Genomic DNA, 13361 nt, shown 5'->3' on the forward strand with positions numbered 1-13361 from the left:
TTATCACTCTTGACATATGACAAATATGTCATGACTCATGACTAAAACTAATTTATGCTATACCATATAAGTTTTGCATGGTGACTTGATGAATGAATGATTATAATTAAATATACATTTTTAATTTTATAGGGATGATAGGGATAGTAATGAGAATTGTAAATAATTTAACAATTGTGATTCCTTTTAATTATTCTGGTTCTTTTAACTGTTTGATCAAAGATTTTGTAATTTTGAGGAAGAACTATTTTTAAAAAAAAGTTATTGATAATATAATACATAGTTTTTAAGGGCTTGAATTCAATTACCATCACAAATGGTAAAGTCACAAAAATACAATCCACATCCTGTTCCACAAAATCTCCCTTTTCCCCCCTTCGATTCTTCAGGTTGAGGACATCAGAGTTCATCTCCGTCAGAAAGGAGTTTATGGAGTGTCTGTTCAGAATTTAGCAAACATTCAAGGTACTGTGGGGTTCAGAACATCATTGTCTACTGGAGCTCAGGGCACGTGTTTGATTTATCAAGAAAAAAAATCTGAGTTACATTTGTATTTTAGCCACAATGTGTGTCAATATGTATATCAATTTTAAAATTATTTATTATTATTTTTAAATAACAACCTCCCCATTCAAATTCTGTGTCCTTATAGGGAGGCAGTTCAGGGTCATCATCATAACAACAGTTCAGACAAGAGACAGACTTCTTCAATCAGAGTCAAGCTGCCCAGAGTTTTTTGATGACATTCGAGCACTAAACACTGCCTTGACCAGAGCCCAATCACTGGTGGTTGTAGTTGGAGATGCTGGTGCTCTTTGTTGTTTTGGAAAGTGTTCAAAAATCTGGAGGTCCTACATAGAACGTTGCATCAGCAAGGGCAGCGCTAAACCAGATAATTTTACCAGAGATGTCCTACAACAGGAAGTATTGGAAATTTCTAAATTTCAGAAGACAGAAAAGTTAGAAATTTCTGAGAATGATGTACCTCTCCAGGCTGAAACTGATACTATATTGAAAGAGATGGAAGACTATGAAAGTGATGTACAGGACTCAGATGAAGAGAATGAACAAAAGAGGCCTTTATTCTTTTCCTCTGAAAAGGAAAACCTCTTGGAGTTGGTCAGGGAACAGCCTGGTATCTACAAGCATGGCGAATTGGTAATGAACGAATACCAATCAGGTTACGTAATACCTTACGATAACCCATCCGAACACATTAATATTAAAGGGAGGAAAAACATTGGCATGTCTTTCCCTGGTGATGAAGTTGTAGTTGAGACCAGACAACATAATACTGGGAGAGTTTTAGGTTGTACAAACAGACTACCAACATCCTCTGAATTTGTGTGTTTATTAGAGGCTGAAAATTACCACAGACGAACACAAAACACTGACAAATATTTGGTGCCAAAAATGATGATACCCCTCAACCACAACACCACCAAAATACGTATCTTGGTAAAAAAAGAGACTCGCAATTGTATTCCAGTATACAAGTTTGTCAATGGCAATTGGACAATAACAAAAACTTTTGCTGTGGATGAACAAACAAAACAGAACTATGTTTTTGTTGTTCAGATTTTGGGCTGGAAAGAACACTGTTCCTTTCCGCTAGGCAAAGTTACAAATATTGTAGAAATTGAGACATCTTTAGAGGATGGACTTGAGATTTTAAAATCAGAGTTCAAACTAATGTCTACTCCTCAGATGCAAGAGGACGCATTTTCAGAGATGAAAACTGATGGAATTGATGACAAGGAAAGAAAAGATTTCAGAGATTTACAAACCTTCACTGTTGATCCACCCATGGCTGGAGATTTGGATGATGCCATTAGTGTTAAAGATCTGGGAAGCTGCTATGAAATTGGGGTTCATGTTGCAGATGTGGCTAGTTTTGTGTCTAAGGATAGTTCACTTGATAGTTTTGCAAAAGAGAGGGGAGCTACTTTTTATGACCCAGGAAAAGAACCTACATTCATGTTCCCAAAACATCTTTCCACCACCGTTTGGAGTCTTCTCCCTGGCCAAGATCGTAAAGCCATTTCATTAATTGTCAAAGTGGAAAAGCAATCAGGCATTATCACAGAAAGGATCTTTGACCTCTCTGTGATCAATTCTAAAAAGAAGCTGACCTACAATGAGGCTGAGGATATAATAAGTCAGTGTGATGGTGAGCAGAGATTTTATACCTTGGAGGACTGTGTCAGGGTGGCTTACCGTTTTGCCAGAAGCCAACGCAAAGCACGGCTTAAAGAAGACTGGAACTATGCCCAACCTGATAAACACCGGAAGCCAGGGGAGAGAGAAGCAAATCTAATGATTGAAGAGTTAAACATAATGTTTAGCCATGAAGTGTCAAAATTTTTGACAGAGAACACAAACACCAAACTCTGCACTCCTCTGAGGTGTCAGGCTCCTCCTAATGCAGACAAATTACAGATGATCAGTGATCAACATATGGAACTCATTCCTTTTTCCTCACACCTGACATTTCATTTCGACAGAAATCGATTGAACCTGAATAACACAATCACCTTCAATGTTTATTCTCTAGGGTCTAGAGATGTCCACCCTAACAATAATCCTAACTCTGATGATAACCAGAGCCCATTATCAAGCCACCTACAAGATGCCATCTCCGTCAGTGACTCTGAATATCATTTTGAAATTGGAGTTCACAAAGCAGATTTTTTTAGCTATGTGTCTGGGGACAATATTCAGAACTTGGGTGCACAATCAGACATGTGGAGTCTGACGCCAGGCAAAAATCGTCGTGCAATCTCTTTAATTCTGAAAGTGGAAAAGATAAAAGGCAAACTAGTAGAGCAAAAGTTGGTGCTTTCCTGCATAAAGTCAAACAGGGCATTGTCCTACAGTGAGACTGACAGCATCATCAACCAGCCAGGTACAAATGAGATGAAGTTGGATTCTCTAGAAGCCTGCATCCTTGTGGCTTGTCGTTTTGCACTTAATCACAGGAAACAAAGACTTTCTGGACAAGTGGACAGTTCCAATCCTGCTGATCTTAGATCATCACAAGACAGCAAGTGCAGGTTAATGATGGAGGAGCTGAAGTTGATGTTTAAAAGAGCTAGTGATCAGCTGACTGATCAAGAAACCCTGTTTCCAAACCCCTTTAGCTGTCCAGTGACAGCTTCACCTGAACTGGTGAGTAGACTGAAGAATGACAAGGAGTCCCTACAAGCACTGGAGGAACATCTGGATTCAAACAGTGGGCAGAATAATGGCAGTTTTATCATTCTGACATCTGTGTGGAAAATGATTGAATTAGCAGCTTCGTCTTGTAACTTTTACAAAATGGCTGACCTTATTTCTACGGATGACATTCATCCACAGTTGGCTCCAGCAGTTGTTCAGTTTAAGGCCAGTTTCAAAAAAGCTTTGTTCATTCGTTCTTTCTCATGCAAAAATGCTTTACTTGGGCACTATTCGTTGAATCTGGACTCATACACACATGCATCCTCACCCATTCGCCGTTACATAGATGTGGTTCTTCAGAGGCTCGTGCATGCAGTTCTCAGCGATCGTCCTGTTGAGTATTCACAGACAGACATTGATCTGTTGTGTGACAAGTGTAAAATAGGAGAAATGAAGGCACAGAAGTATGAGAGTAAAGCAGAGTCACTTCATCTGGCAATCAATCTACAAAAACAAAGCACATACAAAGTGGCTTTTGTCACTGTTGTCCAACGTGACAGCGAAAGTTTCAAATTATCATTTCCGTTTGATAAAGGAACTTTCCCAGACAAGCTTCCTGTTAAGTACAGAAATTTACAGCTTGAGGATCAACCGTTATTTAACAAAAAGCAAGTGACACTGACTTGGAAAAAACGGATATATTCACTGAGCATGACCCAGAGCCCACTGCAGAACTTAAGATTCTGTTCAGAGATACATCAAAACACCTGGCACGCCATTGTTGAGGCAGTGAGAGACGAACAGTGGGAAGAGGCGAAGTCCCTCATATTGGCAGCAGACGTGAGAGATCACAGTGAGATCAATGAAGTGCAGGATACATCTCGATTGGATCCCGAACACACTTTTATGTCAGAAGATGATCATTACACTGACTTCACACTCTATCTGAAAGCTGGAGACACTGTCCAGGTCCAGCTGACCTCAGAAAGGGACAGGGGCTACTGGGCGCCAACTGTACAGTTATTGAGCGTGACTTCAAGCATTGAGATCTGTGTGGAACATACTGGCAATCCTATTAAGTGCTTTTCCAAACTTGCAAAGCACCCATCCAAAGGTCACTACAAGGATGAAGAGGAGTATGTGCAGATATGGAAGCCCCTCTGTGAAATGGAGTCTGCTGCAACTGCTGTGGATGACAGTGATTGTGTAGTGATAGAGAATGTGCACATAACTTTTTATCCTTCCAGACTCTCTGGAACGTTCTCTCTGCCTGTAGAATGTGTCAAAAAATGGGCAATTGAATTTGACCTGGCCAAGTGTTTGCTCTGTATCCGAAAGAGAGTTTTGAAACAGATCCAAGCAGATCAGTCAGAGCTGGATCCGAAATACTTTACTTGGGTGGCCCATGGTGTGACAACTCTGTGTTTAGATCCTCCAGAGAACAGTGTGAATAAATCCAAAATTATTCACTTTCGCATACAATGTGTACCCATGAACACCCCAAAATTCAAGCGGAATGACACATTCACAGTGGAGGTGATCCCAAAACTCATTCCAGACATGTAAGAATACAACAGACTCAATACACATTACATCACAACCATATTATAATTCAGTACACTACAACTAATACCATTATGCTGCAAGATATTGCATTACACCAGTCTCATTACATTACTTACATTTTGTATATTCATCAATCAGTTCATAAATATATTTTGTTCAATGTATAGAGGCAAAGTCATGACAACCACTTGCAATGATGTGTTATTTTTGTTTTTCTGCTTGATTTATCCAGACGGAAGGAAAGTGCAGTGAATAATTTAACAGCAGCCAATGAACTCGTTAAGAACATTGCACTCAGACACCGGATTGGAAAAGAAAGTATGCATTAAATTCATAGTATGTCATATGTTGAGTGAGAGAATGTTTTTTTAAATACAGAAAATTTGGCTCTGAGAAACTATTCAGTGATTTATTTTTTAATCTTCATTTAACACCATTTAACAAGTCATTATGTGAGCTTAAAATTATGTATTTACTGTAGAATTTAATGACATATACTTTAGTTCATTGGTTTTTAAAGTACTTTTGTTTGTATCAACCCACAGGCTCCAATCCAGCTGTACAATCATATGTGCTTAAGAGAAAGGAACCACCAGCAAGTCTGCCTCCACTGAATGAAAGCCAGTTTAAAGCTTTGGAACAAGCTCTGAATGGCAAATTCACCCTCATTCAAGGGCCTCCAGGTTAAACATTCTGTACATATACAGTTTTTAGTTTAGCCTTAAAGACTAATTTACACTGCACAGACAGATGCTGACCAACGACAAGACGTTTGTTTTGGTTTTGTTGGATGAGTGTGTTTCCCCTGTATGTTGGTGTTGGTCAGCAGATTGTTGCAGATTGAACATTCAATTACCATTTGCCGGGTCATGTAATGTCTGAGTGAAGTGACGTACTGTAATTTGGTGATTGTCTGCGTTGATCGGCATCTGTCAGTGCAGTATTAATTTGCCTTAAATCACAAAAAACTTCACAGACTGTTACATTTGTCACAGGGATTTTCCCTTTTTTCCCCTCAATGTTTCTTAATGCAACTGAAAAGATTATTTTGCATGTTTGTCCTGTATAGGAACAGGAAAAACAGTTGTAGGAGCGTATATAGTGTACTGGTTCTCTCAGCTGAACTCCAAGCATCCTTGGAAGCTGAAAGACAAAAAGAAAAGAGAGGTTATTCTTTACTGTGGACCCTCAAACAAGTCGGTGGATGTAGTTGCAGGTACGTCGAGGTTTGTGTTCTAGGGAACTAGTATTTGTGTGAAGAAGAAATGAATGGATTTATATGCTTGTGTTGGTTGTACAGAATACCTGCTCAAGTTTGGAGAGCAGCTGAAGCCATTACGTGTGTACAGCAGACAGATGGAGATGCAGGAGTATCCCTACCCTGGCAGCAACATCCAGTTATCATACAAATCACTGCGCCAAGAGCGGTCTAAATCTGAGCTCAGGTACTACCAATGAATAATGCTATTGCAAAAAACTAATAAAATAATATTAATAATCACAGATCATTTTATCATTACAATACTCAAACTCATCACATTCCTGTGTCTAGGAACATAACACTTCATCATAGAATCCGAGACAACTCTCACAACCCTGATTCCCAAGCAATAAAGGACTTTGATCAAAGAATTGTCTCTGACCCCCATTCACTGACAGACGAGGATGTAGAGGAGTACGTAAATGTTTCTGTTGTATTAATGCTATTTGCTTCCATTTGAAAATACTAAATTGTCATAAACAACTTTAAATACCTGTGGCTTAATTTCCATCTCCATCATCATCTAAATCTGCCTAAAACACATCTCTGCATCTAAGAGTGTGTCTACAAGTGTGTGATTATATGTGAATGCATGTCTGCATGACACTAAATTGTGTGTCCTCAGATATAAGAAGCTGCTAAATTCTGCACGTGTGTATGAACTGGAAAAGCATGATATTATTCTTTGCACCTGCACGGCTGCCGCCTCACCCAGCCTCACCAAGACACTCAGTGCACGACAGATCCTCATCGATGAGTGCGCCATGGCTACAGAACCCCAGACGCTTGTCCCATTGGTCAGCTTCAAACCGGAGAAGGTCAGAGTGACTCTTGACACATCTATAACAAACAAGTCTGTCAATAACATATAAACATATACACAAATAAAATGGTCATAAATTGTACAGAAATGTTAAGCAAAACTTAAAATACCAACATATAACCTAGACAAGACTTTCAAATAACCAAGAGCCTGCACAGCCTAAATAATTAAAGCACTGAAAATAGGGTTTGGAAGAAAGCTAAACTTAAAGGAAAATTCCGGTATTTAGCACTTTGAGTCTATTGTCTAGTTTGCTGGATGAACTAGAGTGGTGGACACAGAAATTTTGACAATGGGTTCTGTCTCGACTTTTTGACTATTTTAGAATCGCCTCTGACCGCTTCAGAGTGGCTGTCTATGGGCATGCACAAACATGTCCTTAAAACAACCCTTAACGTTCGTTTTCAAAACTGTGCAACTCACCGAGTGGTTAGTGGTGTTCGTTGATGTTCCAAAACAAGTAGCGTAGCAAAATACAGTTTCTGTCGTGTTTTATTTGGCATTTTGTAAAATCGCATGATTTCTGTTGGAGGACTCATTGCTCGTTGATATTACTGCGCTACTGGAAACGGAAAGGGGTCTGTTTACATTTGGTTGTAGTCTTTTCGCTCGGTTCTCCGTCTCTCAGAAGGCTAGCGTGAGCAGAGCAACTGCGGCAAAGTGGTTGTCGCCATCAAGTGGTCGGGAGTGTGCTAACGCTTCAGACTCAAATATCGAGCCGAAGTTTATACGCGGTTGTGAGGTATCTGAAAAAATAGTTCCACTATAGCAAATAACACGGATTGAAATCATACATTGCGCCGATAAATTTGTTTTTAATCATCAACGAACACCACTAACCACTCGGTGAGTTGCACTTTTGAAAACGAACGTTAAGGGTTGTTTTAAGGACATGTTTGTGCATGCCCATAGACAGCCACTCTGAAGCGCTCAGAGGCGATTCTAAAATAGTCAAAAAGTCGAGACAGGACCCATCGTCAAAATTTCTGTGTCCACCACTCTAGTTCATCCAAAACAAACTAGAAAATAGACTCAAAGTGCTAAATACCGTAATTCTTCTTTAAGACTCTTTATAGCAGGCTAAACAAATAGGAAGCTGGACACAAAGAATAAGTATATTGAACTCCTTACTGACTCACCTTTGAAATCAATACAGCAGAAAGAAATGTAAGCAGAATACACATAATCCGAATTTTTCTAAGCAAAAAAGAATGACAATCATGCATTTTTACCATGATTTACTGAAGACACCCAATACTATAATGTCATTGAGTGTAACAATTGTTTATATACCAAAAAATCTTTTTCAGGCATATTTAAAACGAGAATCATTTGATGACACATTAAAAGACTCCATTTAAGGATCATGTTGCAGCACCCAAATACTAATTAATTGTATTTTTTTTAAATATATATTTATACTTTGCTACTATCCTTCAAACCACTAGGTTTTACTCATTTGTCAGCAAGAAGTTCCATATTTAATAAGTACAGGTCAGAATAAGTCGATTGTTTCATTTTTACATAAATATATCCATTACGCTGACTGACCATGGTTTGTTACTCTGGATGACATTTTGCCAAAAAGGGAGAGAATATTGGCATTGTTCCCATAATTGAAATGTTTTTAGTAGTAGTCTATATCATTAAATTAGATTTAATAATATTCCTGAGGTAATGACAAGCAGATGTTGAAAAAATAAAAAGCATTTACATTCTACTGTTCTTATGCTCCCTGCCATGCTTGCTTAGCTTGTCACTTTGTTTCTGACTTGCTCTGCCCCAAAAATTACTGCTTGCAGCTATATTTACATTCTGAATACTTTCTGTTTGCCAACATAAATGACGTTATCAGGATGGGTATTTGGGGTGGAGAATCCCCTCAATGGCCTCTTTTGAACTTGTGACATAGTGAGGGGGGACTCTCTGTTCAGAAATATTGGTAAGCATTTATATTAACAATTGCAATCCTCAGTACCTTTCTTGTTTCCTTGCTAACCTTTCTTGAGGCCCGTTCACACACCAAGTAAACTATAATGATGATAATGAGAAGTATATAGTTCTAAAAACTGTTCTAAATATAAAAGAATAGCAAAGTCCACATCACAACTATAACGATAACGGCACACTGGCACAGAGAAACAATATAGTTGGAATCGCTTTCAGAGCGATTTGTTTCAGCAGATGAACACTAAAAACATTGACAGCCAATCAGAATCCATCCTCATTTAAAGCAGTGGATAACAAACCTACAGCACATGCTTGGAATAAACAGCGTTATAGTTGGATGCTATCGTTATGATTATCTTTATAGTTATCGTTCTTGGTGTGAACGGGCCTTAAGAGTGCTACATTGTGTCTGCGTTTACTTTTCAGCTTCTTGGCTTTTTACAGTGCCTAGCAACTAAGGGCATCTAAAATAAATTAATAACACAAATTAACCAATACAAAAATGCAATAAATAGTAATATTTATTAAGTTGAACACATATGTCAATGCTAAACATTCCTCATTTATCTGTAATATAAATAAGATGCTAAAATTGTTATCTATACGGTGATACTGTCATTCACAGAGAATTCGCATTACAGTGAATGAAAAAAGCATTACTTTGAATGACGAAACTTCTACTTCAGCTTATATTGCAGGCTATAAACTGACCACCTATGTCAAATAGTGAGCTTGACCAGTAAAGTAAATCACAATTCAAAACATTCTTCAAATAATCTAACTACGTTTTTTTTTTTTTTGGTATTTCACTGAATGTTTTTGTAATTTAAGTTACCACACCATGAAAAGGTGAAATTATCAAATATTTAAGAGCAATAAACTCACTTTGCAGCAGCACCACACAATCTTCAGGGTGCCTTTTGATGATGTCACAGACTGCTGAAAGAGTATCAGTTTTTTATACAATTTCAGAATGGTTACTAATTAGGGTGACCAGAGAGGGAGAGAGCGAGAGACCTTGCGTGTGTGTGCTATAGTACGCATTAATACGCATGCGTCTTATACCATTTATATTAAATTGAGTTAATGCCTAAATAATATATTTTTTAATAATAAAAATAATATACATTTCTTTACCTTATTAATATAATTTAATTTAATTTTAAAAAATGATCTATTTAATATTGTCTCTCTATATTTTAATATGTTTTATTCAAGTAATAATGATTACTAAAAACTTGAACTAACATGAAATTAATGTTAAAGCAGAAATTAAAAAGATGTAAAGTAATCTCTGGTTTAAACTCGATAGTTCACTTAGTCGTCTCCACATTGGATTTTGGAAAATAGTGTTTCAGGAGTGTGTACACGGAATGTGTAAAGTAGTGAATGAATGTAGAGAATGAAGTCGCTCACTCAGAATACAGCCCGACACCCGATACAGTGCCTTATATAGTGGGCAGAGAGTTTTGGACACAAATAGTCCTTTTAATATAACGCAGCCAACACTGCATTTAAAAATGCTAAGAAAACAAACATATATTTTTAACTTGGTATTTTGTGTATATTTAAAGATGTAATGGTAAAATAGCAAAGTCCGACCACTATGCTAAATGACAATTTTACACTTTGGAACATTATTTCACCCATATTTTTATGTATATGAAATCATTTTAGTAAATTTAATTTGATGCGGACACCAAAATGGTGACGTCTCGTCTTTGACCCTAAAGCATTTAAACACAAAATAAATATTATATAATATAATATAGTATAGTATAATATAATAATCAAAAAGGATGAAATGTGAGACCAAATAGTGACTCAAGACATTGTTTTTTCCATCCAACATTCTATAACGTTTTCAACCATGAACAGTTAACTAGCATAAGCAAATCTAAATCAGGGACCTACTTCTTGCTACATTACTCTGACCTTACAGATATTTGCATTCACAACCTTCTGTGAGGCTTTTCTGATCTCATATACTCATCTTGCAGGTTGTGCTGTTGGGGGATCACAAGCAGTTGCGTCCGATCGTGAAGAATGAGCATGTGCGGAGACTGGGCATGACACTCTCTCTGTTTGAACGTTACATGGATAGAGCACTAATGCTTGACACCCAGTACAGAATGGTACATATATGTGCTTCACACACGGTATAGCCTTAAACACATTTATTACTGTTTATTACATTAATTACTCTTTCTTTAGCATGAAGAAATCTGCAAATTTCCATCAGAAACATACTACCATGGTAAGCTGAAAACTATTGTGCCTGAACGAATCAGCGTGCTTCATGCTGAGACCGAGACAACAAGACAAAGCAAACACATTCTGTTTGGAGATATACGTGGAGAAGAGATCAGTTTGGTTGTTTCAACTGCACGGGGAAATGAGAACTCAAAAGCCAACCTTGAAGAGGTTGAGAAAGCTGTAAGTAAAAGATGATGCAAACAAACAAAAAAAGACTCGATTTACAACCAATTTTTTTTAAACTATGTTCAAACTGCATGTTTGCACTTACTGAACACCCCGTCTACATACAATTTTTAAATTAACAAAATATGGCACCATTATTGAAAAAAGTACCCCTTCCTGTTCTACATACCACATATTCACATATTCATATATTGCTTCTCCTATAGTCCACCAGTAATTTGTCCACTGATCACATTCTGAGGACTTAACTCAGTCTATACATTGTCATCCAAATAACACATTATTGCCAGCAGGTTCTTGTGCTAATCAGCTTTCTCCTACACAAATCAAGCCTAGATATGTTTTTACGCAGGTTAAGATTTGCAGTCAGCTGGTATCAGTGGGCCGTGTGAAGCAGGAAGGCATTGCCATTCTGTCACCATATAACGCACAGGTGTCCCGGATCAGAGAAAGACTGTCCAATGACTCCCAACTGAAGAGAATCACTGTCACCACCATTACAAAGAGCCAAGGTAATACTCTAAAATCATTTATAAATGTCTTTGTTCTGCTGTACACAATGTAAGATATTTAAAAGAATGTTTGTAATCAAGCAGATCTCGCCCCCCAACTTTTTTTCCTACTATGGTGGTCAATGGGAGGCGAGATCTGCTTGGTTACAAACATTCTTCCAAATATATTCCTTTGTGTAAAGCATGAACAAATACATTTATTCAGGTTTGGAACAACTTGAGGGTGAGTCAATTATTTTTGGGTGAACTATCCCTTTAATGCTGTTGAATAGTGATTTATCAAATGTTTGGGACTGTGTCACTTTACAATAAGGTCTCATTTGTAAACATTATTTAACTAACATGAACTAATAATAAGCAATACATTTGTTGTATACAATAGTATTTATTAATCTTTGTTAATGTTTGATGAACAAACAATTAACGACTGTATTTTTTATTATGTTAGTTCACAGTGCATTATGTTAACAAATATAACTTAATTTTAATAATGTATTAGTAAATGTTGAAATTAACATTAACTAAGATTAATAAAGGCTGTAAAGGTTTGTTAACTAAAGTAGTTAACTAATGAAAGTGTTTGTTTTTTTCCTAAAAGATTCTTATGTTCTCATACAAAAATCTGATGACTAAGAGCTTTATAATGATGTGACTGCAGGTAGTGAGTGGCCTTATGTGATTCTTTCGATGGTTCGCTCCTGCCCCAGCAACGAGATTGAATCTACCGGTATGCCTTCAAGGGAATGGCTCTCCAAACACATTGGCTTTGTGGGTGATGAAAACCAAATCAATGTTGGCATCACAAGAGCACAGAATGGGCTATGCATTTTGGGTAATCCCTACATCACATTCATATATTCTTAACAAATTACTAAATACATATCCCAGTGTACTGAATCACAATGTTTTATACAAAAGCATTTGATTTTCTATATTTAATATTATAAGATACTAATATATATTTTTTAATGTTGTGCTTTAGGCAATCAGGAGGTACTGAACTGCAGCCCAGCATGGAAGAAACTACTGAAACATTATTCAGCTCACGGCTGTGTGTTCTCTGCAGACCAGATAACAGTACACATTGTCCGGTCCGCTAAATCAGATTTTAAATGAAGTTGGATTGATCTTGAATCATTTTACAAACAGTGTAAATACTTATTTTTTAAAGGCCCCCTGAAATCAAAATTTAAGTTTTTTAGTTTTGAGTATGAATATGTTTTCTTTAAGGTTATGAATGGTGAATGGTGCTGGTGTGTTCCAAAACAATGACAAAATTCACATTTAGGAGATATAAGCATTCAAAACTTTCAGTCTCTCACTTCCGCTAAAATGGATCACGGATTTTTATGACATCACGCGGACTCATCACATCTTCTGTTTAATCAGATGCTCTCTAGAATCTAAAGCGTCTAAATTCAATTTGAGGTGAACTAAACGCTATTGGCTATTTGAAAAGGGGTAGGAGCCATTCAATATGTCCTGCCTTAGCTTTTCTGTTTCAGTGGAAATTATGTCAACACTTTATACAAAGCTGTGCGTTCTAAAGCGTTTCATTGGGCCTTTAAGATTATATTTTTAATTATACATTCCAAATTTCTTGTATCATTCCAAACCATTTTAAAATGGTTACGATTATATTAATGAA

General features: G+C 37.1%; 1 protein-coding gene across 2 annotated transcripts in view; it reads left to right on the forward strand.

Annotated features, from left to right (window-relative positions):
* The window catches only part of helz2b (helicase with zinc finger 2b), a 22938-nt gene extending 9879 nt beyond the window's left edge, over positions 1 to 13059 (forward strand). Inside the window, exons 7-19 of one of the 2 annotated variants that reach the window (XM_056234581.1) lie at positions 390 to 465; positions 653 to 4721; positions 4958 to 5043; positions 5271 to 5408; positions 5795 to 5941; positions 6026 to 6170; positions 6278 to 6400; positions 6612 to 6804; positions 10760 to 10894; positions 10974 to 11195; positions 11554 to 11713; positions 12372 to 12545; positions 12696 to 13059. In XM_056234581.1, coding sequence (XP_056090556.1) covers positions 390 to 465; positions 653 to 4721; positions 4958 to 5043; positions 5271 to 5408; positions 5795 to 5941; positions 6026 to 6170; positions 6278 to 6400; positions 6612 to 6804; positions 10760 to 10894; positions 10974 to 11195; positions 11554 to 11713; positions 12372 to 12545; positions 12696 to 12829 — 5802 coding nt within the window. In that variant the 3' untranslated portion in view covers positions 12830 to 13059. Of the gene's footprint in view, positions 1 to 389; positions 466 to 652; positions 4722 to 4957; positions 5044 to 5270; positions 5409 to 5794; positions 5942 to 6025; positions 6171 to 6277; positions 6401 to 6611; positions 6805 to 8664; positions 8752 to 10759; positions 10895 to 10973; positions 11196 to 11553; positions 11714 to 12371; positions 12546 to 12695 lie in introns of those variants that run through there. The other variant, XM_056234582.1, reaches the window with a different exon arrangement.
* The last annotated feature ends 302 nt before the right edge of the window (positions 13060 to 13361 follow it).

The sequence above is a fragment of the Rhinichthys klamathensis genome, unplaced genomic scaffold (assembly GCF_029890125.1).
Source record: "Rhinichthys klamathensis goyatoka isolate OS25496 unplaced genomic scaffold, OSU_Roscu_1.1 h1tg000398l_1, whole genome shotgun sequence".
Taxonomy (NCBI): Eukaryota; Metazoa; Chordata; class Actinopteri; order Cypriniformes; family Leuciscidae; genus Rhinichthys; species Rhinichthys klamathensis.